The 26,429-nt window shown below is 45.3% G+C and overlaps 1 protein-coding gene across 4 annotated transcripts; it reads left to right on the forward strand.

Moving 5' to 3' along the window:
- Positions 1 to 414: 414 nt before the first annotated feature.
- On the forward strand, positions 415 to 26,429 carry TRAF3IP2 (TRAF3 interacting protein 2). Of its 4 annotated transcripts, XM_030946230.1 has the most exons (11): positions 415 to 819; positions 3,357 to 3,413; positions 7,973 to 8,057; positions 8,301 to 9,050; positions 12,083 to 12,272; positions 14,505 to 14,680; positions 16,130 to 16,218; positions 17,919 to 17,987; positions 20,275 to 20,391; positions 21,506 to 21,580; positions 25,938 to 26,429. In XM_030946230.1, the coding sequence occupies exons 3-11, from the start codon at positions 8,042 to 8,044 to the stop codon at positions 26,082 to 26,084; spliced, it is 1,629 nt and encodes a 542-aa protein (XP_030802090.1). In that variant the 5' UTR covers positions 415 to 819; positions 3,357 to 3,413; positions 7,973 to 8,041; the 3' UTR covers positions 26,085 to 26,429. The 4 variants fall into 4 exon arrangements, 3 of the variants coding, with proteins under 3 accessions (XP_030802090.1, XP_030802089.1, XP_030802091.1); XR_004060617.1 differs by lacking the exon at positions 3,357 to 3,413 and having other exon boundaries at positions 17,919 to 17,982; XM_030946229.1 differs by lacking the exon at positions 3,357 to 3,413.

The raw sequence follows: 26,429 nt of genomic DNA on the forward strand, positions 1-26,429 counted from the left end.
AACCTCCTTCTAGGGTTAAACTAAGAAAATGAGGCTGGAGATCAGGAAGAGCTTCTGGGCAGGGGGATGTGCTGAGTGGAGGGTCAGGACAGTGCTGAGGGCTGGGATAAAGCAGCCGGAGCGGCTTTCCTGAGACAGCTCACCGGGCATCTCCGGAGCTGCTCGGCTCTCAGGAGCCGTGAGAATGGGGAAGTTTCAGCTGGTAGGAAAACCGACTTTCTGCTCCTTTAGAGTATAGAAACTTGGAAGTGTCTAGAAATCTAACCTAAAAGAACCAGTCGAGAAATCTTTTTTGTTGTTGTTGTTCTTTATATAGTTCTTACACGCATCATGTGATTGTCTTCAGTAGTCTGAATCACAGCTGATTTAACATTTGGCACCGACAGTAAGCGGCCGGGGGCTGAAAGCAAGGGATGACTTTCCCGACGAGGCACATCGTTTAGGAACCACACCGGCGTTCCCCCTGAGTTATTTCTCCGCGGTGCTCACGCAGAGGCCGCCCGCATTCCCCGGGCAGAGGCGGCGAGCCGCACGCAGGCATGGCCGGGGAGCCCTGAGCCTCCCTCCAAGTGTCACTCCCTCACAGAGGCTCTCCCGCCGGCCGCCGCGCCGAGCCCTGCGTGCTCTTCCACTTCCTGCTGCAGAGCCAGTTCTGCCGCTCACCTGGGAGAGGCAGGCAGGCAGGGAGGGTGTCGTAAAAGGAGGGAAAGCCGCCCGGCCGGCTGAGGAAGGAGCCCCGGGCGCGGCGGGGAGCGCGGGAGGCGCGCAGCCCTCTCGCTCTCCCGGGGCAGCCCAGCGCGAAGCTCCCTCGCCCGCAAGGTAAGAAGTGCCGGAGGTGCCGCCTCTCTCGGCCCCTGTCTGCCCTCAGCTGCTGACCCGCGCCCGGCTCTCGCTGGGGCTTCTTTCCCCCCCCTCAAATCGCTGTCTCGCTCGCTTTCTCCCCCCTCTCTCGGGTCATGAGAGCCCGACTTTCACAGATGGTTGCAACATGTTTCAGCCATTTTGCTGCAGTTTGTTTTGTTTGCTGGTTCTTGTTCTGGTTTTTTTTCTTTTTTTTTTTTTTTTTTTAATCAGGAGGGGATTGGGGTAAACGCTAGGGACGGACACGCCTGGTGTCGAAATGTTGTCCTGCCTATTTACGTAGTTGCCTGGCAATGAGTGGCGGCCAGGCCTGATCCCGATCCCGCCCTGCCCGGCTCTGCAGGCTCAAGGTGGTGTGTTTTTCGATGGCCCTCTCCCTTTCCTTTTCCCTTTCCCCTTCCCTTCCCTCCCCTTCCCCGGCTGACCTGGGACTGCACGGGACAGGTCCACAGAGCTGGTGAGGGAGCGGTGGCTGCAAGGTGTGAAGAAAACACATCGGTTTTGCCCCGTTCTCTATAGCCTTGGCATGGAAACAAGTGGGAGCAAGGTGGTAGTATTTCTTTTTGATTAGGATTAAATCAGCCATATATAACCTGCTGCCATATAAAACCTGCTCCCATTTCACCCAGTTTCAGGATACAGGTTTTGTAGGGTTAGCACTGGCTGGGCACTGAGATTGATGCATCTACTGGTCCTCAACCACCAGCAGCAACCCTGAGACCAGAAATTCCCATTTCCTGCAAGCCCTGGGTGGGTCAAGGCTTGGACTGGCCACAGCCGTGCCCCACCGTGACCAGGTGTTGCTGTGACACCCATGGTGGGTGATTCCAGAGACAGGGATACGAGGGGCAGGGGTGGCTGGGCTGGGCCAGGGTGGGCAGGTGACTGCTGCCTTCAATGCCATCAGCCTCTGAAACTGGCCTTACCCTTGCAGAGAGCTGGCAGTGTCTGGAAGCATGCTGTATTTTTCATTTTTTTATTTTCCAGTGGAGTTGAGTTTTCTTTCTGTTTTCCTAAGGCAGGAAGCAAGGCATGTGCAATTATGGTGTTCGTGTCTGTCAGTGCCCCCCACCCCCAGCAGTGGCTTTTGAAGTTTGGCAGAGGGTACATGTCTGAAAGACACACACATTTCTGCACGTTTCATGACTGCAAGCGAGCGAGGCTGTTCTCACGCCAGCCGAGGGAGACACGTCAGGTCCCGCAGGCTTCCCTCAGCCTCCCGCCGCCCACGCACCGCGCAGCCCTCGCGCTGCAGAGCAGGCTGGGGAGGGGAGAGACATCAGCCCTGTGAAATACCTGGGGCTCTTTGGGAACCAGAGTCTTCAATGTAAGGCATGAAGCTGTAGGAGAGCAGGCTGAGGAAATTGATGCTTCTCAGAGTAATCCCCCCATCCCACCCCACTGAGCCAGCCCCAGTTTTGTGACAGGAGTTTTGGATGTCCCAGGGCTATGGAACGTCCCAGATTGGGGGTTCTTAAGTGCCTGTGAGAGTTTTATCAACACCAGAAATGGGTAGGAAGTAGCCTCTGGAAAACAATCACATTTTTAAGCGTACTGAAGGTAATTGTAGATGTTTTCATATTTCACAAAGTTTAGAAAACTGCCTATATCTGAGATGCCTGTTTGGATCCTGCTAGAGGCTGTCACCCTTCTAGTTTCTTACTTCCCAGCATTCCTTCAACATGTATATCAATGTCTACACTAAAAAGACAAAAAATATCAGGTCTGCTCTAGCCTTTGCACTATGGATTGTCCAGTGAAGCAGCATTAGTGCTGCAAAAGAGAATGTGAAGTTTGCCATGCAGACAGGATTTGAAGTATGTTCTCCTGGCACGTGTAGATTTTCCTGCCATGGCTTCAGAAAATACATGAGAGCAACCATATAGCCAGAAGAACATTGTTTCCTTATTCTTTTTCTAATTTTTTCCAGAAGTCATAAAAATAAGCATTACCTGCCCTAGGGAGCTAAAAGTCTGGGCTAGGAATGTGGCATGTTGCCTTAGTCTTTGCTGTGCAGGGTACCCAAGGGAGAGGGTCAGTGTCCGTGATGATAGCAGCTGAAATTTCTCATGGTGAAGTGCGATACTCTGAAGCTTGGATTTCCTTGGCAGTGCTTATTTAACTTTTAGACCCAAGCCAATTCCCACATTTGCACTTTCTCCTCCTGTAAGGATTTCCCTCTGGGATTTTTTGAGGAAAGTTGTGTCTAGTGTTTCTGTAGAGAGAGCAGCATTAGAGCAAGTGCTCTTGCACACTTACATTCATCTCACCCCGTGGCAACAGCGTTCCTTGGGATCTCAGCGTGTGCATCCTCACAGCAGCTTGCAGATTCTGCATCCACTTACTCCCATCCTGCAGATGGATATCAGCAGCACCAGGGAGCTTAAGAGATTCAGCCAAAGTACACAGGAATTATTTGGAAATCAAGAAATACCTGTCTGTCCCCACCCCTTGTGATCTCAGCTTTGCCTTAATCTCTACCCTTGCCATTTCAGAAATGCTGTGACTGGCAAATAAAAAACCCTGTCCTCGTGTGTTGTGCACCAAGGAAGGTGAGGTTTCTTTCTCATCCTAATGTTTTCTGTTTTAACAAGGTAGACAAATAAAACTTTGATCAAAAGAGCAAAAATATTCTCCCCCTCTCCAGAAGCAGCAGAGAGCACAACCATGCTCATGTTGCAGTCTCTCTACTCTGTTTCTTCATGACAGAAGGTTTCTAATCAAAAGCAGATAGATGGTGTGTTTTGGGACAGCGCATCCTGACAAGTCTTCCTGCTGGAAAACTTGATGAAATAAATACCTGATGGATTTTGCAATCAGCTGCAAGAAAACAGCACAGATGAGCTAAGCCCAAGAGCCTTCCCCTTGTCCCCTTGCCTCCATGGGAGGATTTTTAGGGGACTTTGGCCATTGCTTCAGACTTGGGTGCTCAGGCCCATCTCTACTGACCTGCAGAAGAATTTGCTCCCCTTCATTTATGCTGTCCCTGCAGGTTTCCAGGAATGGCCACGGCCAGCAGCAGCTGGATGTAAGCAGGATTTCTGGGTGGTGTCCCCTGTCTCCCTGGCAGAAGCAGAGGAAGAAGCTCTCTGGGTGTGGGAAGCCTCACAAGGAAGCTGGAAGGGGGTTCTTCTCAGGAGCTTGAATCACTGAGCACCCACCCACAAAGGTTATTTGCTGAATTAATGCACATTGCAGAACTGGGTGTATAAGGAGAGGAAGGAAAAAGAGTGGTTTAAGGAGTTCCCTTGACATTTTTGGGAGCAGTCCAGGCTCTGTCCCTCTAGGAAGGGCCTCCTTACTTTATTACAAGCAGAAATATATGCAATGGCTCCAGCTGGTTATCAGTAATCTCCTGAATAGTCAGAGGTGCAGGGGGGATATTAAATTCTTGACGTTTTCTGGCAATATCATGAACTGACTTGAAGTTGCAGTGTCTTTCCAAATGAGGTTGGGCACGATCTCTGCTCTCCAGCAGCCTCTGTGCCAGAGAAGGGATCAGGCTACAGGTTTCTGAGGGTATTTTAGTATGCTGAAGCATTCCTTTCTTCTAGTTCTTCAACACAGGAGACCAAGCAGGTAATTTTTCTGCCCTATGCCTAACTGTATTTGCAGGATAAGCTAACTAGAAAAGTCAAAGAAAGCAAAATGAAACTCAGCAGCACAAGGCAACATAAAATACAGGGATAATGGGCTCTTTTGGGTCTTTTTCCAAAAGCCAAGAATCTTCAGCTGAGCAAAAACAACACCCTGAAGTACTGCTTTTGGAGGAGGATGTTTTTAAATAATCTGTTATATTTTCAGCAGTGTGGGGATTTCTCTTGGGAGTTCCCATCCACATGCCACTGCCGGCATTGCTTAAAAGATGTTCAGCATGTCCTGGGGTTAATTTATCCCAGGGGCCATTGCTACAGACAGAGCTCTGCTGTTGTAACAGCTTCTCTCTCCAGCCAGGGCTACTGAGGGGGGAGGAGGATGAAGTCACTTTTCCTACTTTTTTAATGCCAAAGCCCTCATCCCCTTGGTGCCTCCTACCTTGACCCTGTGAGAGCAGGGGCAGGGTCTAAGCAAAAACCTGTCTAAAAAACCTAGAATTTTTTGCAGGTAAAAACGTAAGTGATGGAATTGGTTGTGTCTTCTGTCTGACCAAATTATTTCACTCAGGTATTTGGAGTAATTTTTTGAGGTCATGTTACACAGGAAGGAAATAAGGCTGTCTTTTAAATATTAAGTTGATTTGGGAGATAAAGAGGCATTTATCCATTCTGAGGTTAAACTAATTGGAAAGACGTTTTTGAAATACTCTGAAGCAAGATGTTTGAAGAGTTTAGTGGGTGATGATTTGCAATACAGTTTACTGGAGTCCTAATACCCCTTCTCCAAAAGGCAGACTAAATACATTAAATAGCAAACTTTAGGAAAGCAAATCTGAAGTTTTCTTGCCCGTATTGTCCCTTTCATTAGATTAATGCAGTTTCATTTCATAGATAGTCTGATGCTAGCAGTGGAACTAAAAGACCTAAAACTTCGGAGGTTGTAGCCTCCGAAGGAATTTAGTCACTTTTAAATCCCATCTGACACCCAATCCAAAACCTACAGAAGTCAATAGAAAGATTTCCATTTACTTCATCGAGCTCTGGATTGAGATCTCAGTTTCTCCACAGAAATCTGTTCTTGGCATGGTGCTAAACTGAAGGCTATTGAATAGAGAGGATCTGAATTCAAAGCATTTTCTAGTATTTTCACCCAGCTACTTCAGAGACCATCAAAACAGCGTCTTGGTGTATGAGGCATTACAAATTTGTTTCTGAAAAGTGGAGTTTGTATGTTTGCTAAGGATTATATCAAATAGAGGCGTGATCAGACAATGCATGTGGCCTACAAGGTGGAGCTGTACCCCAGTCCTCAGCTGAGTTGTGCTTTGTGAACACCAGGGTGAATTTTGCACAAGGAACCAGTTAACTGGAGATGCTCAGAGGGGAGATAAGAGATTGCTATGTGATTTGTGCTGCTGGAGTGCCGTCATTCACTTTACGACCAAACATAGAGAGATATCCTCAAGTTGAAGCACGTCTGAGCAGGCACTTCAAGGCCAGCTGATCCAAGGGTCAGGTTTACAAAACTGTTGAGGTAAGCAGAAGACAGATGCTTTGCAGGGCATTTGACACCTCTCCTTCACAGGTGCTTCTCTGTCAGGGGACCACTCAGCAGCTTTACAGCCCAGTTGGTGTAAATCTGACTGTGCTGTGCTGCCCTGGTGAGTCATCACCCCAGGGCAGTCATCATTTAAGCTGACTGTGACCAAAGGTCCCAGGCAAAGGACACCTTGCCACCCCTGCACAGCATCAAGTTCCTGACATGGGTGCTGAGAGCTCGAGGTTTTCTCTTTCCTGTCACATCAGTTATGCTGGTTGGAAAACCGGGATTTAGCGGGCTTGGCTGATTTTTGTGACCTGGTGTAGAGGAAAAGGGGTGCAAACCTCAGGGAGAGACGTAATGGTGGTGAGCTGACTGTCAGCCTTTCCAGCCTGGGCGCTGGAATGGCAGGAGCTGGTTTGGCACCAGAGCCAGCTCGCTCGTGCAGGGGCTGCAGCTGTCAGAGCAGCAGCAGCAGCGTGTGTGCTGTGCTGGTGCAGCTAATAGCTGCTCTGAGGACTTGCCTACATGGGAAAATTTACCAGTGTAATTATCCCACTGTAATTATCCCAGGATAACTCTCCCTGTGGATGTGCTTAATATAACATAGGGTATGTATGAATATATGGCAAATCTTCTGCACAGATGGGGTTTAAGTTACATAGAGGAGGAATGTTTACATTGCAGCCCAGCAGCAAAGCACAGTTTGTATCCTACTTCCCAGCAAATGTTACACCCAGAATTTTCTGTGCCAGAGGTACTTTCAGAGGGAAGTACGTGTCATTTGATCTGATCAGCAAAAATGAAAAGCCTCAACCTTGCCCTGTAAACATGGGGCACAACATTTGCTTTTACAGAATCACTGTGGAAGCCAGGGTAAAGGCTGGGACACTGCTTGGTACCTCTCTGTGATCCTGTTCAACTCTTTTTTATAGAGTGATCATTTAAATTTGTTGTTCATTTGACTTTTTTGTTCAAAACATTGTGACTGAAGTTGGGAGAAACCCTTGGATCTCTAAAAGCTCTTCAAACACATTGTGATTTTGACTTTCTCTACCAGGCTTTCAGGCCAGATTCTTTCACCAAATGTTGTCATTCCCATTGCTTGAGTGCTTAGTTCCCTCTCCTCTGATAACTCTCCTACTTGGAATTTTAGCTTCTTCAATCTGATATAAGGCTGGGGAAATGATGAGCACCAAGCGTGTTTTTCTATACTCCATGGGAAAAAAGAGAATTTGCTGGGAGCAAGCTGAGCTGCGCCCTGTAAGAGGATGAAGATGGCTGCACTTCCTGAAGCCTGCTCAGCATTCACCTATCACTGCTGCTGTCGTCCTGACTCGGGGGGAGGCAGAGGTGTCCATCATCAGGAGTCACTTGGCCAGACCAAATCTACTGCAATAGCAGTCCCAAAAGGAAGTGATAATTTTGTTTTGGGCCCAAGTCAGTTCTGAAGGAAAGAGGAAAAAAATCCAACCAATAACTAATCTCTCTAAATGATCTTTTAATTTTCAACAATTACAAATAATGAGAGTCCTGTGATAATTGACTGGAAGAAATGGTACAATAAATTAAGCAGCAGTACTTGGAAACAAGATTTGAAGTTGAAATTACTCAGCTAGGTGTGTCATAAAGTTTAAATCCAATGCATCAGCTGTTATTAGAAGGTCAGGAGTAAAATATTTGCGAGTGGTTGTGTTGCCTGGATTATGCCTACACCAAACCTCCAGACCTAAGTCTAATTTACTATCAGGTGCCAGAATTACTTCTGAGAGACAGTTCATCTGCTTTTTCCCCCCTCCAGTGTCAGCCGGAACAGTAGGTTTCAGAAATCCCATAAAAAACATTTGATTTGCGCAACACAATTTCCAAAACTTTAACTGCTATTTCTTTTCCAGTATCTGAGATAGTTATTTTAGGATTATTGCCCATGTGAAACAGTACCGTGTTCACAAGAGTCCTTTTTCTTGTTTTCCAGTTTGCTGAAAAATCCTGGCCTTGCAGTAAGGCAGCTGACTCACTTCCGGTCCAACAAAAAACTTTGGAAATGGCCTCTGTGTCAGGTTAGTCCAAATTATAACTCTCTACTAGCTTCACTCCAGCTAACCCTCTACTTTCTTGTTTTGCCAAAAGTCAGCCAGACCTTTCTTGCTGTTTTCTGCCATCTTTTTAAAAAGCATTAAAGAATATAAGGAATACATATTGCTCTTCAGTATTCCAGCTCACAGTCAGTGAAGGATGATGGATGACAGGCATTTAACTGTGTGGCTGTCCATCTCCAGTGTTACTTCTCTCAATTTTTTTAGGCACTTTTGTGGGTCGAAGCATACCAGTCGAAGTGGATGAATCCCTGCCATGGTCCCAGTTACCTGAACATGTCTTGGAAAAGGCTTTGCAGCCTTCTGGAGAGGATATGGAGCATGAAGAGGCCCAGAGCTCACGTGTTGCTCGAACACCTCAGGCCGATCCATCTAGCCTTTGCAGAGCGCCAGGACATCATCATTCAGCACTGTCCGTGGAGCCAGACAGCAGCTTGTGGTCAAAATATACTGATCCTGATGGAGGTGGACACTCCTGTTCCCCTGGTGAATCAATATCAGGAGTATTTCCCTCAAAGACACATTCTATAGCTATGGACAAGCCAGGCATGCAGCCAAGATCACAGCTTTCAGCTGACACCAGGCACAAGTCCAGTAAATCAGAGCAGATCTTGTCTGGTGTTCCTGAGGACTCACTGGAGGAGAGCAGCCAAGGGAGTTCACAGTCACAGCAACCCTCAGGAAACAGACTCCTGGCAGAGCTGGGGACTGTAGATACCGGGTACAACTCCCAGTCACAAGACGTCATGGGCATCAGGCACCTGGAGCCCCCCTTACCGCTGGTGTCTGTGCTGAACCCCCAGGACCTCCCAGGACCACTGATCTCCAGAGAGTTTCTGGGACCTGAGCATCAGCAGTGCCCAGTGTGCCATCACTTGCCCCATCCCAACACGCCCTCGCAGGCCCACGGCTGCCTCAGGCACGGCTGCCCGGCACAGCAGCCCCCCCCCGGCCCATGTGAGTAGCACCTCTCATTCCACAGGAGGTTCTCTGGCTGTATCTCAGCCATTGTTCACCAAGGGCGTGTTTCCAGCACAGCATGCAATTATTAAGCTCTTTAAACATCTAATTGCAGTCCATTTTACAGTTTCAGTTTTTTGGGTTATGTGGCTGGACTCTCTGCTGCAAAACGTCTGAACCTCTTTGAGTTAAAGAGGTCACGGTTACTCATCGAGTGCAGGCGAATGATTTTGCTTAGAAACCAGCCTTTGTCGGTCACGCTGAGCATGCACAGCCTCTCCCTGCTGTTATTTCATATTCTAGTCATTTCCTTCCTCCTTGCATCAGTCATTCGGCAGCCTCCTATACCCACTCAATTCCTGTTGTTTTCATAGATTTCCCTGCTCCCCCTTGGATCTCCAAAGTTGAGAATTTCCTGCCAGGATCAGGATGGGAGGTTACCCTTGATCTCCATAAATAGTATCTCCCAGCACTATGACCAGACTCACCCATGTGTTTTATTTCTATGTGAAAAGAGCGTGACATCCATCATCCTAATTTTTTTTTCTGTTGTCAGCTGAAATGAAAGCTCATTACTTAAAATGGAGCCCTCTCAGCTGCTGGTGACTGTGTCGCTGAGCGCTGATGTGACTCCCTCAATATGGGCGTTCTGGCTCTGGGAGGCTACAGTGCAGTTTACAGCCTGCTATTAATTAGTATTCCTTTTCAGTCTCTGAGATTTTTATCTGTTATGAAGCGAGCTTTGAACATTCAACAGCAACATCATTGTTTTAATATAATTTATATTACATTAGGCTCATGAGCCCTGACCTGTTTTGGGCTGGCTTTGTAATAAAAAGCTGTAGGCCTGTTCTGATAAACCATTTTGGTTTTTAACCTTTTTTTGACTCCACAGCATTTATATTGCATCTGTTTGAGGAGTTTTGTCATTTCAGCTATGTGCTATAATTAGGTATATGAAAGAGAAGGGTTTCAGAAACTCGGTTTCCAGCTCTGATTTTGGAACTTTGTAAAGGGGAAGGGGCTACAGATGGGCTTTCAACAACATCTAGAGCTTACATTTGGAAAATGTCCTCTGGTTTTCCTTTCCTACCTTCTCCTTTCACTTCAGCTCTAAGCAGACAAAGAGCTGGGTGCACAACACCTCTCTCTATTTACCTCAGTTTACCTCCTCCACAAGCAGGCATCGTGAGAAATAGGACATTTACTGAATGAGGGCATTTTGTTTGAAAGCAGGAACTCTGAAAGGCTTTCTTCAGAAAAATCACTACCATTCTAGCCATATCCAGAGGGCAAAAAGAGTAAAGTAAACTCAGATGGCTGGAGCAGATTTGGTCAGGACCAAGAAGCTGGCAACTGTACTCCTGTTTCTCACATGCCTGCTACAGCGTAAATCACCTCCTGACAGCTCCGTGTGTCTCAGATAATTGTTGGGCACTGGCAACCCACAACAAAGCTCTGCATCTCCCCTGGGGAATAGCAGCTGTGCCCCGAGGCTCTAAACTGGCTGGGGCACCTGCTATTTGAGATACAGCAACAAAACTGCTTCTGAAGTCAAAGAAATGTTCACAGCAATGCCGTGTGCCTAGGGACCATACTTTCAGATACTTGTCTTTCAGGGATGTGGGGGTGTGTCGGCACACACGCCTGGCCACGCTGTGCTTTGAACTGTGGCTGCATCCAATACACTGTAGCAGCAGACAGATCCGAAGGAGGCTGGTGAAACATTGGCCTTAAAACCTCCAAACCAAACCAAGTGTCCCAAATCCCTGTCACCTTCCCTAGAGCTGGTCATGAGGAATCCAGGAGGAAACAATATTGACTTGCAGTATGGTTCTCCCAGTCCCTTTCACCCTGTCCTGTTGCAAATAGTTAAGAGGGGGGTGGGAAAATTTCCTAAAAAGTCTCAACAAATACAATGTTGCTGACTCACAATTTCATCAGGAATATGTGTAATTATGGGGTTGGTTGGAGGGTTTTTTTCTTTAGTGTTGGCTCCTGGAATTGGAGTATTCTATTAAAGCTTTGTTTTCTTTCTTTATCTTCCCCTTAAAAAAAAAAAAAAAAAGATAGTCCTCATGGCTGCTAGGGAAAGGAAGGCATGACCCAAAAATAGCTAAAAGGATTTTAAAAACCAGTTTTGGGGGAAAAGAGCATTTGAGTACTGCAGCTTTTAGAGACAGCTCATAACACCATAATCATGCAGTGCTAATAAGCCCTGCCAGGCTGGACTTTGATCTGCACACAGCAGCTTGGAAGTGCACAGAATTGCTGCCTAATGAAAACCACAAGCAGAAAGACTGAGAGGGAAAAAAAAATTCCTTTTCCCCAATTGGGAAACAAACAGCTTACATTGCTTTCTCTTTCAGTTTATGCCAACAGTTCCACTGTACAGTAGTTATTAATCAGTATTATGTGTGGCTAGCAACAGTAAAGGTTTTCAGAATTACTTGAGCAAAATTATCACTTTGGGCTTCCCCTACAGCCTCTCGGATGGCAACGGGAGCAGCAGCAAGTCCTTAAAATGTCACTTTGACAGAAAATTCACACAGGGTGGAGTAACAAACTAAGCGATTATTTTTCCTCTTTTCATTTACAATAATCACAGTCTGTTTAGCCTTAGTGTTGCAAACTGATTTGTTCCAGGATTTTGCATCTGCTTTTATGAGAACTTTGGGATGATTCATTTTCACAAGTCATTGCCAAAATGAAATTTGAAAAAAACTGTACCAAAAAACACTGAAGCACAGTAAGAACAGGGACAAGGCAGCTCTGAATGTTTAACTGTCAGCTGTCCCAACAGCCCAGCCCCAAGCAGGGATCTGAACCCTGCCGTATGTGGATGGGAAATAGCAAGCTTCAGACTCCAAAACATTCCTTCATCTGGCTCCTTTCAGAGCGAGATACCTGCAAATGCCTCCAAACTGCTCAGTTTCCTGAGACATGCCTGGAAAGGAATAAACACAAACTGAGGCAAAAATGTGTTGGCTGAAATGATAGTTGCTGCCTTTATTTTCTCACCCTCCCAGATGGCAGAACTCCTTACCAGCATTTTGCTGAGCCATCGCAACCACTTCCTCCTGTTCCTGGACCTTGCATGAGAGTTATCCGCCCAGCCCAGCAAGTCATCCCAAATTACTCAAACCTCCGTGCTCCCAAAGGCACTGGAGATCGACCACCCCAGAGGACGTGCTCCTCCCCTGGTCCTCCTCGATTCCCGTAAGTATGCCTGGGGGGTGGGGATTGTGGGAAGTGGAAGTTCCTCTGATCTGATTTTGTGGGTTTTCAACCAGTAATTCTGAATCCTTGTACTGTGAGCATGCCCAGGCTGCAGGAGTAAACGTGAGATGCTGGGTTGTTTTCTTTATTTGCTGTTTTACACCCAATGGGGGCCTGACCCTTTCCTAAAGGACTTCAAAGCCGGATACCTGATAGGTTGTCAGAGCACCCCCTGAAATGCATGCCTTGAGGAAGATAAATGCTTGAAGGTTAAATGGATGAGGGGTTGAAAAATATCTCAGTTGAAACCTTGGAGCTCTCCTGCTCATGGGCAAAGGTCAGTTTGGTGGCTTGCTGGGTCTTCAGCTTTTACACTGTACCAGCCTGGGACAACTCAATCACTGGCTTCCAGTGACTTCCTTCTTACCTCTTCTGTGGTGCAGAGAAAAAGGGAGGAAATCCCATCAGTTGCTGATATATCTCTGCACTGCAGTTTGCAGCCTTTTCTATGATTTTTCATAGCAAAATGTCTGGCACTTTTCATCCAGATTTTGATGATTTTCAGATATTGATTACCAGGCCTTCAATTCTTATAAGTATCTCATTAGCAGATGGGAAATCCTATTCATGCAGGGGTTCCTTCAGACTCAGCTATCTAAAAACAAATTGAAGCTTCAGGTTCTGAGAATATCTGAAATCAGACTGTTTTTATTCAAGTGCCACAATACTTTTAGAGGTGTTAAACTTGCAGGCATCTGTGCTTGAAAATGTCCACTTACGTGACATGGTCTTGGCAGGGAACTGTGAGAATGGGCAGGACAAAAGAGGGCAGACAGTTGAAATACCATTCTGCTCTGGCCTTTGAAAGATTAAGGGGTGTAACAGAAAAGTGACAGCAGGATCAGGGAGTGCCTGCAGCAGAGAGAATTGCACTGAAGAGTTTGTATGAAAATGTAAAAATATTGGGAGATAGTGGGTATCCTTTGCAGTAGTAAAATTTAAAACCAAACTCCTGATTTTTGGCACATTTTTTAAATAAGGTGGAGTTTTGGGAAGATCTGTAAATTAGCCACCGGGTAGTGTTTTTTGTGGCCATTGATGAGGCATGCGTTGCTTTTGTTAGTACTTTCTTTTGCGAAAAGAAATCCAGAATACTCAGGGTCTGTCCTGTGGCTGCATGGCTGCTGCTTGCAGGCTGACTCCAGGAACAGCAGTTATATGCTGGTAATATTTGCCTATAGAGTATTTTGTAACAGAAAACATCTGCACCGAAATGAATAAACCAGATCTTAATGTGACAACAGAAAACATGCTGCGACCAGCCTGTCATCATTCATTTAAGGAAGGCTAAGGAAAAAAGGAGAGTGGTCTTGATTGACTAAGCATCATGGCTCTGTGGGGAAAAGCTCTCAGAGAAACCTAAAACTCATCCAACAAATTCAACCCAGCAGATTGCAAGCACACCTCGCATAAAAATCTCTATAGATTCACCTTCCCGTTGACTTAAAATCTGAATCCAAAATGTAGGACAAGAACTGCTAAACTTCCTAAAATCATCCCTCTCTGTCTGTTTGCTACAATGGAGAAGACATTAGGCAAGGTTATTGCAGCTCTGGAATGCCAGTCCCTGACATGAGAAACTCTTGCTTGGGTCTGCCATTGCTCGTCAAGAAATTAACTTTGTTCCCTTTGGCAAAACACTGGGTTTGTCCAAGGCTGGAGGGCCTCCAGAGCTGGAGCTGGAGCTGGAGTGCCCTTGTAGACCCATTTTCCCAATTTCCAGCTTTCTCTGAGCCTCTTGCACTACACAGGACATCGTGAGAGCATCTGAGGTGCCATGAAGGGTTCTTTAGATAATGGGAAGACATTACCCAAGGGCCACCCTGCTTCCACACGTGCATAACAACATCCATGACATGCCATTATTTCTCACTCAGAAACAGCCTTTGCTTCTGCTAATTGCAAACTGAACAGCTTTCAGCTATGATGTGCCTTACTTCCTGTGATTAATGTTTCTCCGATAAACTGCTTCTTGTGATGGCCTGTCATCAAGGTATCTGTTCCAAAGACACTGTAATAACTAAGCAGATGTGCTGAGCCAAGCATTTCTGCAAGAACTTTTCATAGCTAATATGCAGATAAAGTTCTTAATCTGTTATTAACAGGAGAAAAAATTCTGGATTTTGCCGAAAAATAAGTATTTTCCAAATCCTCCATTGCTTTTCTTTGTAGAAACCAGCTATACAACCAGCTACCTAATGGTCAGCTGCCCCCCAAGGCATGTGGACCAGATGAAGCATGTGGTTGTCCTTCTGACAATTTTCCATCTCCAGCTGCTGTCCCAAGACCTCTCAGTAACCCTGCAGCCAGGGGAACTCTGAGAACCAGCAATCTGCCGGAGGAGTTGCGTAAGTGGTTAGCAAATTTGTTCTGTGCAAGATTTTACAGCATGGCCCAACAGCTTTAGGTGGGAGAGCTCCAGAGTGGTGAAGGGGGAGGAGGAGAAGGCAGGGGGAAATGACAGTAAGATAACAAGAAAAGTGTCACCATATCTCTTGGGTGTGAGTGTCTGCGTTTGGTGGGATGGAATTACCCCTTGAATCCTGAAAACATAGTGGTCATTAATTGCTTGTTATTTTGTTTACAAAAAGTAAATACTGTTCAGATTGTTTTCATGACTCCTTGCTAAACAGGATGTCCCTTTGAGACAGGAGGGGCTGGGGCTTACAGTAAAAGACTAAAAACAAACAAAGCCTGAGGGATAAAGTGTTTCTGCCTGTCCCAAACCAGACAAATATGTTGAACCCTGGCCTCAGTTTCTCCCTGAACTGGTGAGTTTGGAGAGGACTCTGGGACATGCTGAGGGCAGCACAGGCTCTGACTGACATGCTTCTATTGCCACCAGCACCACAGAGGCATTCACCCTCCAACTCTTAGGGGAAAGTTAGGTTTCAGAAAAAAAGCTTCTTTCTGAATGCCAATCTGACTAGTACGTGAGATGTACCATTGCTAAGAACCCCCACAGCTCTCCTGAGGTTTTGATTTTTCCTTTTTCCTTCATTCCGCGTATCACCTTTCAAATCCAGAGAGTCACACCTCTCTGGCCTGCAGGGGAGTGAGTTATGATACCAGATGCCACTCTTGGATAAACCCTACTTTATCAGTTAGTGTGTCCTAGATGGAGGAATTACTGGGTAAAACAGGGTCATCTCTGGTAGATGCACAGCTGGATTAGATCAGCCAGCTGCTTTACCCTGATGCAAAGCCATGAAAACCCCTCCCACAAGGGCAAGGGCATTGCTGTCACTAGCCATGCATCCTGCCTGCACAGGGTGTTAGTGCTGCTCCAAGGAGAGGCAGTGTGACATGCATAAGGGCCCCTCCAGCTCTGTCATATCAGTGGGTCTGGGGAAAGCTGTGCTGGCTGCAGCCAGTGCAGGTAACTCAAGCTGTGGGTGAGAGCCCAGGCTCAGGTATGCCCAAGCATGGGAGAAAGCAGCTCTGGCCACAGGGCAGGGGGAGCAGCAGAGGGATTTACCCTCTGCAGCTTGCCAGTAAGGCTGGAGGAGCTCATATCTAGAGCAGGTCTTTGTGACAGGGGGTTGGTTTCAATACTGAGCCACTGCACTATCCCACATCCATTTTGTAAACAATCCAAAGAGACCTAAGTGGGCAGAACCTGCAGCATGGTGGAGAAGGAGGGCTGTGACAGTCTCAGCCCCTGAATGGTGTATTTAAAGGAGGGCTCTGACAGTCTCACCCTCTAAATGGTGTATTTAAAGGAGGGCTGTGACAGTCTCACCCTCTGAATGGTGTATTTAAATGTGTTATATATTCATACAGACTCTCTCTCCCAGGCAAGGTCTTTATAACCTACTCGGTGGATACGGCAGTGGAGGTTATGAAATTTGTGAACTTCCTGTCTGTAAACGGATTTCAAACTGCTGTAAGTATTCCTTCCAGAAAAAATGGCTTTCAACCAGGGAAGAGGTTTTTTTAAAAAAAGCAGAAGCAATACACTGCCCATTTAAATGGTTTTCTGGTTATCATCACATTTTGTAGGCTAAAGAAGATACAGATAGGATGAACTAGCCTTGGTTTTGCAAGCTGTAACTTAAATGATCTGCCTCTTAGTTTGTTCTTCTTTTAACTGAATTTTGTGCTTTGAAATATGCTTTTATAATGATCCTGGAAAATTTCACTTAGTGACACCAGATGGGCAATTAACATGAGGTTTTGTGAGCTATTCCATTAATATTGTCTCATATTTGATCTGTAATATCAGGATTACAAAAGGTCAATTTTACATTCTTCCTGTCCTACCTTTTATTTTCTCCAATGCTGTTATATCATTGATTCTTCAGATGTGAGTAACTTTCTGCTAAAAAAGAACTAAAAGCAGATTCTAAAATTCACACAACTTAATGAAACAGCCTATCTCGTGGTTTCGTTTGCTTTGTTATCCCTTTAAAAGTGATTTTGCTTTGTTATACTTTTAAAAGGGATTCTGAAAATCATTGGCCTGAAAAGGTCTGTCATACTTTCTAATCCCATAAGCCATTCTGATTTTTACTGAATTTCTCATGAGTTTGCTTCATCTTAGAGGCCCACAGAGGCTCTAGGATTCAGTGTTCATCAAAATCTTGATTCATATTTTCTTATTTCAAGAGCATATGCTACCTGACCCCTCAACCTTCATTCTTTGGCTCCAGTTCAGGAAAGCATTTAAGCAAGTGGCTATCATTAAACTGAATGAGACTCAGTGGGGAGCTTTGCACATGCTTATTTATTTTCATGAATCAAAGATTTTTTTACAGAGACTGCAATTATACTTCTCTCCAGCAGTTCTGTACTATGACCAATTCATAAGAAAGCTTCTGGGCACCATAGCTTTACAGAGTAGAAGGCTCATTAATAGCACCTTTGCTGGACAGGCAACTCTTGGAGCCTGATGCAGAATAATAAATACAGCAAAATGGCCCCAAAGCAGGGAAACAAGTGGGCTCTCTGCATTCAGAAAGGGAAAAAGAAAGACTTGAGAGCAGATCATGACTCTTATCTCGAAAACTTGGAGAAATTAATAATTACTCCATTGGTCACAGTCACTGATTGCTGGTTTCTGGGTTTACTGGCTGTGCAGAGAAGCCAGCAGTGCTGGTCATATTCAGTCCTGTGAAGTCTGTCACTGAAGTCTGGGTAACTGCACGCGGTTATCAGTGACCTGGCTGACTTCCCACCACACACCCTGAATATTTAGTTCAATATGAAGCTAAAGTTTCCCACTCAGTAGACCCTTGCAGTCAGAAAATAGCAGGCATTTGCAGCTATACAGATGGAGAAGGTGGGCAGCACCTTGTTCTGTCCAGTAAAAAATGCCTGGGAGCTGGGGACTGGCAGGGCAGCCAGTCAAAGGGCCAGCTGAGTGGGAGCCCAAGGATGTGCCTGCAGCAGCCCCTCTCTGCCTGCTGCCTGCCCAGCTTGATTCAGGACTGCATGGAAAGGGGAGAAGTGCATGTACACATTTTTTTCCTAAGGAAATTGGAAATGCTTGTCATAAACAAAGAAAGGAGTAGGTGCTCTATGAGTGCCCTAAAATGGAGAGGAAAGGTGAAGGGATGCTCACTACAGACTTTCATTCTCTTGCAGATTGATATCTTTGAGGATACGGTACGAGGTATTGACATCATTAAGTGGATGGAGCGCTACCTAGGTGATGTATGTAAGGGCAGTTTAACCTTGTTTATAGCAGAGGTGACCTGAGGAAAATGGTTGAATTATTCTAATACACAGCAGGGACAGAATGAAAATGCAAGACCCTACTGTTGTCTTCCCTGCCCCTGTAGAAATGGCAGAGGTGTTGCAGAGAGAGGCAAATCTCACTCGCATCTGTATCTGATGGTCCCAGAGCTCTTTCTTTAAGAAATGAAGGGCTAATCCTGGCATTCTTGCAAAATTCCAATGCTGCCTGTTACATCCAGCCTGAAGCTGCCATTGGAAAAGTTATTCCTCCATCCCCTTTTTAAATAGTGGGCTTTAGCTGTGCTTGGTTACAATGATATCTGTATTTCATCCCAGGCTGCCATAGTCATGGCTCATGTTCATCCTTCTCACCTGTAGCTTTTACACTGATATCTAAAACACTGAAGGCTTCTTCTGGATAAACCATTCTACATTTAAACTGGAAATTGATATTCTCTTGGTTGATATACAGATTTGCTCTCATCACTTTGTATCTATCTAAGCAGTAAAACAGAGATTTATCTTGCTGCCAGTGCTGTCCCCTGCAGCAGCAACTTCCTCTGAAGTTCCCCTGAGCAGTGAGTGCACATCTCCTTTAGGATCAAGCCAAGTGGTTGGACTATACCAGCACAGCTGGGTGCAAACTGGCAATTCTGTCACTGGACAGGAGCCATTGTGGGCTGCCTTCCTTGGATTCTTGCCTTGCTGAGCGTCCACTGGGTCTCTGACTCACTCTGGCCAGATCTCCATGGCTCAGGAACAGGATGACAGAAATGCTGGACTCTCCTCCACCTGAGCAAGGAAACTCAGCCATCTGAGGCAGCCCTACACAGGTTTCCTGCAGGTGTCCATGCAGGCAGGATACAACTGCATGCAGAGCCAGCCTGGGACCTCTGCCATGGAAATGCAGTCATGCCTACTGGGGCTTGCATCAGGACAAATTAGGCTTGGGCTGACTGTGTGTAATGTAGGTAATGAAACCAGAAGACAGGGTGACTTTGCTTTTGCCAAAAACATCATTATCACTTAAAATACAAGCTGGCAGATCTCCTCTGGGACTTGTGCACAGTCAGTAGGAGAAACCAGTATGTGCAGAGAACAATCTCCTGCCTTCACCTGAGGATCTTTCTCTGACTACCCACCCCAGAAAAGTTTGGTTTCCCTCACTGACTGTAGAGGCAGTTTCTAACTTCAAAACCCTTACATGTGTGTGGAGGAAGAGACTGCTTGGACACAAGCAGAGGAAAGTGTACAACTGGGCATGTCTCTTGCAAACCCTCAACATCTGTAAGTGCTTACACACATGTCAAGCACAAGCAAATTAATTCAGGAGTATGTTGAGTCAGTGAAAGGTATAATGGCTCCTTACCATATCTGACCCTATGGTGGGGCAGATTCTCTTAATACAGCACAGAAGGAAAGAGTTAATTACATGCCTGGCAAACTGTAAGATTTGGAAGCCTTACACAGGCTTCACGTGCTGGGGATGAAAGGCAGGCCCCAGGTAAACACAAGTAGGAAGCTTTCATCTGCTGCATTTCACCTGGCCTGCCATTAAGGAGGAGAGATGTTTCCCAGATATAAAGGATGGCGCCTCTCTGGAAACCTGAGCTCAAGTGTGGGGCTGGGATTAAACAGGTCAGAGGCAGGATCTGGGCTGTCCTAGCAAGGTGGAGGAGCATTGCCTTCAGCCCATTGTGACAGAGCTCTCAGGTACCCCTAAAACTGCCCAGCCCATCCACAACAGCATCCCTCTTTGCACAGCCACCTCTCTGCACACTTTGCCACTAAGATCAGCAAGAAAAGACATCATTTCTGCCACTGAGAGCCCTAGAAGTAGCTTCCACAGACTGCTGTCTTTAGTAGCTTTTTGTATAAAAAGCCATAGATGACTAAAGAGATGCACTTCTGCTTAAGCTGTTGGAAAACATTTGGGTCTGAATTTAAAGACAAAAGTTTTCTGTGTATGCACATAGACACTACACTGATAAAAAGTAGCTTTTTATGACAGGGATTCCAAGTGTCAACTGGTAGCTGCTAATACATCTCTTGACATTTTGATTTTCTATATTGAGATGTTGAGAAATAACGAGGAGAACGAGTGTGTGAGTTCTCCTGTATTTCCTGCCAGAATGAATGAGATCCTCTTGTGTTTGCCAGGAACACAAAGATCACTTAAAACACAAACTGGCAGATTTCCGATCTGCCTCTACCAAACACGCTGCGTTTCTCAATTTCATGAAAGTGCTTTTCTCCCTAACAGAAGACGGTGATGATAATCATAGCAATCAGTCCAAAATACAAACAGGATGTGGAAGGGGCTGAATCCCAGCTGGACAGAGATGAACACGGCTTACATACTAAATACATCCACAGGATGGTAAGCAAGGACGTGCATTTGCTGTTTTACAAAGACTGTCTCTTCTTCTCAAAAGACAAATCTGTCTCCAAATGGCAGGTTCTTTGCTTTGTTTTCCCTAATCCCCATAGTTAAACACCCCTCTTTGGAATTCATTAATCCTTCCTCTCATCAGCTCCGTATGCTCATTAACATCTGCTAAGAGGTTCAAGGAAGAAAAATCCTATTAAACATGCTCATCTTATTTCTTCATATTCTTTATTGTTCGGTATTTTTCCCCTCCTTCACCTTCTTGAGCCCTTGTACAGCCCTGAGCAGAATCTTATCTAACAGTGCCTGACCTTCCTCCTCTAAACCAGCCCCTGTTGCTTCAGCCATCCTGGAGCTGAGGTCTTTTCTTAGGCAGCAGTAGAGCTGAATGAAGGATGGAGTTGCAAAGCAAAGGCCAGAGATGCAATGTGGGGCTCCTGGGGAGTGCAGAGAGGTGCCAGAGGACCAGACACCCATCTCCACAGCCTCTCACAGGATGGACATTCAGCCCAGAAGAGCCCATAGAGCCATGAAGCTGATCCTTTCTCCCTTGGTTTGCAGTTAGCTGCCTTTCTCAGCCTGTAACCCATCTGATCCCCCCTCTGGAATCTGCAGTCAGGTTTCTCAGAAGCTGTCACCAGCAGCTGAGCTCTCAGCAGTACCTTGCTGTCCATACCAGCCCTGGGATGTCTGTGTCCAGGGCCATGGGGAACAGGCTGGGCTGTGGCTCAGACACAGACCTGGCCTCTGGCTGAAATCTTTCACCCATCTGTAGGCCAAACAGGGTGTTAGTCAAGCCAGGCTTCACCAGTTCGAGATGGATTTCGTGGGATTGCACCTGCAGCTAAATCCACAATTATTTCACACCATGAAACTGAATGTTCAAGAAATGTTGACAGATCTTTCCTGTATCCTTTCTGTAGCAATGAAGAATTAGATTAAGTGGCCAAACCAAACAACACCGAGTCCACCAGCAATAGATCAACTCATTTAACAGAAGAGCAGTTTAAGTAAGCAAGGAATGTTTTTATACATAGGGTTCAGATGCATGCAGAGAAAAACTGTCATGTTATTACAATAAAACTGGCTTTTTGTTCTATTCTAGATGCAGATTGAGTTTATACAGCAAGGAAGTATGAACTTCAGATTCATCCCTGTGCTTTTCCCAAATGCCAAAAAGGTAACATACATGCATGCTTATATACTTTCCACATGATTAAGTGCATATTATTTTGAACACAGTGCAGCAGATGGAATCTTAAAACCCAAACACTCAATTTCTTGGTTCTTAATAGCCTACAAGTAATATTCAAAGCTTATAGGTTTATGTATTCCAAAGTTCATAGGTTTGTGTACATGCAAATAAAAAACATTTCATCCACAACATAAATCAGCGTATAAATGTATTTCTGATGATGAATGTACAACTAAAGCTCCAATTGCCTTGTGCACTGAAAGAATTTAAATGGAGAGGGGCAATCTATTCAGGAAGCATGCTTTTTATATTAACACTTTTATAATTTGTCCAAATGCAATGCTGATGAGTGAGATGGGCAGGATTTATGTGAAGAGAGGGTCTGGAAGAGGGTATGTTGAGAATATAAAAATAAAGAGTATAATAAATACTGAAGTACTAGGCTGTTTCTTGAACTGTGACAGGCCCATCAAAGGCAAACTAGGATTTTTTAGGACTTGCAATTTCATCTGCCCTCCTTACTTGTTTTGAAGATTCATTTGAGAATAAGAAATAAGTAATGCAACAGATTCCCATCTCTTCTACCTCACTCAGGAAATCTCTTGGATTTTTACAAAGACAAAAATATTAAAAGACTTCAGTTATAGCTTTCTCAATCTCCTGCATTGTATTCATGTTTACTTTACATAACTAAATGCTTTGTGCACTGTTGGGTAGCCATCATGTTGCCCCTAGGTACAGCTGCATTTTAGAAAAATATGGAAAGAATCTTTATATTTCTTTGGGTGCCCAAATTTTGGAACATGAGTCAAAATTTAAACAATGTTATAAATAGTTACAAGGCTGTGCAGTCCCACCACACTTGTGGATTTTAGTGTAATGAAGTTCTTTATTTAAGCAGCGATTTAAGATCAGAAATTTGAAACTATGTCCCTGGGTTTGTAAAATATTTGAGGTCCTGTGGGTTGAACAATACCTTTGGTATTTCATGTCATTCAGATCCCTTCCTGAATGATCTCAGTCTGCTACTTACCTTAAGTAAGTACCTGGAAGATAGCAGTGGTGGGAATTGGGCAGGCCAAAGGCAGAGAAGCAGTCAGCACTTTTTCAGTCAGTCTTTGGTGGGGGAAAAGGGCTCCTGACCTTGGGGCTACTGGAGTGCCCACCACGTGAACAGACCACACAGTCTAGAGCCACTTGGCACCTTAAGGTTTGCAGAGAGAAGTGTTCCAGGAGACACTATAGCTGTCTTGGGGCTCTGAGACAGAACGGTAAGTTATGTTAATTTGGGCTCAACTTTATTTATCAGAAGACTATTTAGTGTATAGCAGCAATTCTCTCAGACAGTGAGTGGTCTATAAGGAATTTCCAGGGTTGATTTATCCAGCTGCGTCTATCAAGGCATCAGGCTCCAGGAATCTTTCCTGTCCACCCTCTGTAGTCCACATAACCCTTCAGTTTTTTGAGAGGTGCCTTTCTCATTAAATTATGCAGATGAGCATTTTCTACTGCTGTTAAGCTTTAGTCTCTTTCTCCACATAATCCTTTGGTACATCACCTACCTTCATCTAGCTCCTTAATGATAATGTAACTGAGGACATCATGGGTGGAAGGAGAGCACCAGAGCCTGAACAAGTTGCAGTAATGAAGTCTGGAGGCAGTCAGAAGAAGTGAGGTACCTGAAAAACTGCCAAGTATATGGACAATTGGATGATGTTGGCGGGCAAATTTCTTCAATTTTGTCTTTTTTATACTGTCCTTTATACATTCAAGTGTTAGCATAGCTGGCAGTGGAAAAAAGCAGAAAATGAAGATTTGGAGGTTTCATCTGGGGATGGGGCTATTAGATGAGTTAATCTCATACACAGCACATCATAAAGCACTGCTGGTATGTGAAAATTAGTCGACCTCCAACAGGAAGAGATCTGTGTGATCCAAGGAGCGTTCATTAGGAAGCTGAATAATGAGGCGAGGAATGCACAACACACAGTTAAGGTGGAACTAGCATTTCCAGCTACACTGCTAAAGGACAAATGGGTCTTGCTGGTTCAAGGTTTGCATCACAACAATCCACAGAAATGTGTCCTCCTCATCTGGCCACCTGATGACCAAAGCAATAAGCCAAGACTGCCCCATGCTAGAGGCTTCCTCTGGAAACAACCAAGGGGTGAGATGAACGGGGCTGGTGCCAGGGAAGGCAGGAGATGTCAAACCATGCTCTGCTGTCACAACCCTGAACAGTCCTGTCCTCTCCACCAATGCACTCTGCCCTCTTCCTACCAGTATGAACTATGGAGTTATCAAATACTCTCCCTATGGCATAGAGAGAATTTCCTCTCAGCTCACAGATACACAGCCAAATTTTAACAATGTAAAGGACAGTAACAATTTTCCCATTACTCCCACCTGCAGTGACAGATGCTGTTGTGTGGCAAGGAAAAGCCCCTTTCTCACTCTGGATAAAAACAGCAGCTATAGCTACCCTTTACCCCTACATACCTCTCTCAAATTAAAACTATTGCCAGAGCTGATTCATGTCCAGGTGTTTTTTGCACTGGCTTCATTATGGAGGGTATTAAAACTGCACAAGCAGTTTTGGAAGCAAGGCACAGAGCTTGTCTCTGAATGTATAGTGCCTCCCTCATTATATCCCCACTTGCTGATTTTTTACCTACTACACATTTCTCACACTAATTTCCATCTTAACTGAGTTACCCACGTGGATGTCTATCAAATGCATTTCTGCAGTCTGGACTGACTATATCTCCTGTATTTCCTTTGTCAAAAAAATGTAGTTTCTTATCAAAGGTAGAGAAAGGGCTCATTTGGTAAAACCCCTGCCATATTTAATTGCATTTCCTTCTATAGCTCTTAACAAGATTTAGTAAAGAAACAAATTCCATGTAACAATGGTATGTATGTGCATGCATATAGTTATCTTTCTTTCCCCCAGTCACATTTGTCTCTTGGCCGATTCCAAGGAGCTTTGTCAAAGGAGTAAAATTCACAAAGATTAAAATCCCTTCCAATGATCATGGGAATGAAAGGTTTGGACTGCAGCTAGGCTGTTTGCTGGCAGCAGGACATGTGCAGCCCATGCCAGGGCATCCCCTGGCGAGGTGCCAGAGATGTGCATGCCAGCAGCTTTTCACTCTGTCCTCCACTAGCTTGACAGGAACTGTGCTACTCCTAACAGGGGCTACCTTGGGAAAACACTGCTAAATAAGAGGTCCAGGGACCAAGTGCTGGCTGTCCTGGCTCCTCATGTTGCTTACCTGCTGACTCATTTTGGCTAGGTTCTGGTGTCTCCAATTCCAAAATAAATCTGTCTCATGGTGACCATGAACTGGTTTTGGTCAAGGATCTGTCCCTTTGTTAATTAGTGGTATTATAATAGCCCTTCACCCCTAACATCCAGACTATCCATATGGAAACTTGCCAAGGCTGTGGGAGCATGGGAACATGAGGTCTGGGCAGGCTCATCTCCGTTAGCCGGCTGTCACTCTCCAATGCCATGCTGGTCCCAGCTTCATTATGTTAGTGGACATTAGCCAACCCCTGTGAAGAACTGCACCTTTTCCAGGATGCAGGGATTGGTGGAAGTTTGACCCTGCTAATCTGGAGATGCATTAGTCTCTCCTCAAGCTCAGTATCAGCCTCAGCCTTCTGCTCAGTTGGTCAGAGCACACCATGCTTGGTGAAGAAAGGTGCAAAGGGAGGGAGAGAGGGCTACCAGCATGTGAAATGTTCTTGTGGGGTCCCAGGCTTTCCCTACTGATCTTCATCCCAATGTTGAACATGCTGTATGGATTCTTTAGCAGCTACTAAGGTGGCAGCCTTTCCTTGCTAGGAGCACTGAGATCCTCTCCTCTCCTCTCCTCTCCTCTCCTCTCCTCTCCTCTCCTCTCCTCTCCTCTCCTCTCCTCTCCTCTCCTCTCCTCTCCTCTCCTCTCCTCTCCTCTCCTCTCCTCTCCTCTCCTCTCCTCTCCTCTCCTCTCCTCTCCTCTCCTCTCCTCTCCTCTCCTCTCCTCTCCTCTCCGTTTATTTTCACAAGCTTTTCGATGCCTGTCATTGACATCAGACTTCCTTTGAAACATGATGAAATTAGCCAACGTGATGGCAGAAGAGAGACAGGCAAGCTGTGGGATCACACAAAGTTCATTTATTTAGGAACCCAAATACAATTCTGAAGCCAAATTAACATTTCTTGTTGTTAGAGGAAGTGCCTAGAACAGACAGAATTAAATCTTCCCTGGCAGGGTGTGATGGAATCTGAAAGATTCTGGTAGAGATTCAGAAGGATTTATGGGATTTAGCTTTTATTTTCCTTGGTTTTTTTCAGGAACATGTGCCTACCTGGCTGCAGAACACTCACATTTATAGCTGGCCAAAGAATAAGAAGAACATCCTGTTGCGGTTGCTGCGGGAGGAGGAATACGTTGCTCCTCCAATAGGACCTTTACCAACACTCCAGGTTGTGCCGCTATGAACATTACAACTTCAAGCACACGAGGAGTGGTTGTTAAAGGGTTGTTCCTGGCAGGGAGCCAACACTCTTCCAGATGGCTCTTTTTGATGACAGAAGACACTCTTTCTGCTAAAGGAATTGGTTGTCTTGGGTTACTCAGGCTCAGCTTGTTCTCTACTATGTTAAACATCTATTTCCAAAGCTGATGGGGCAGAACTCTCTTCTCTAGATTTTTTAATAAGCTACAAATGGAAAGAATGCCCACTTTTATTTTAACATCTGGTTTTAACATATTCCTTTTATTAGTCATTATAGCAAACAAATACCAGAAATAATGTTGCAATAAGTGTAAAATTAAAACTACAT

This window comes from Camarhynchus parvulus, chromosome 3, assembly GCF_901933205.1.
Source record: "Camarhynchus parvulus chromosome 3, STF_HiC, whole genome shotgun sequence".
Lineage (NCBI taxonomy): Eukaryota > Metazoa > Chordata > Aves > Passeriformes > Thraupidae > Camarhynchus > Camarhynchus parvulus.

Excerpts from the sequence above, each read along its gene's own strand:
- TRAF3IP2 (XM_030946230.1), top strand. Across the intron at positions 17,988-20,274 it reads TGGAGCGCTACCTAGGTGAT|AAGACGGTGATGATAATCAT; the intron begins GTATGTAAGGGC and ends TCTCCCTAACAG. Across the intron at positions 20,392-21,505 it reads CTAAATACATCCACAGGATG|ATGCAGATTGAGTTTATACA; the intron begins GTAAGCAAGGAC and ends GTTCTATTCTAG.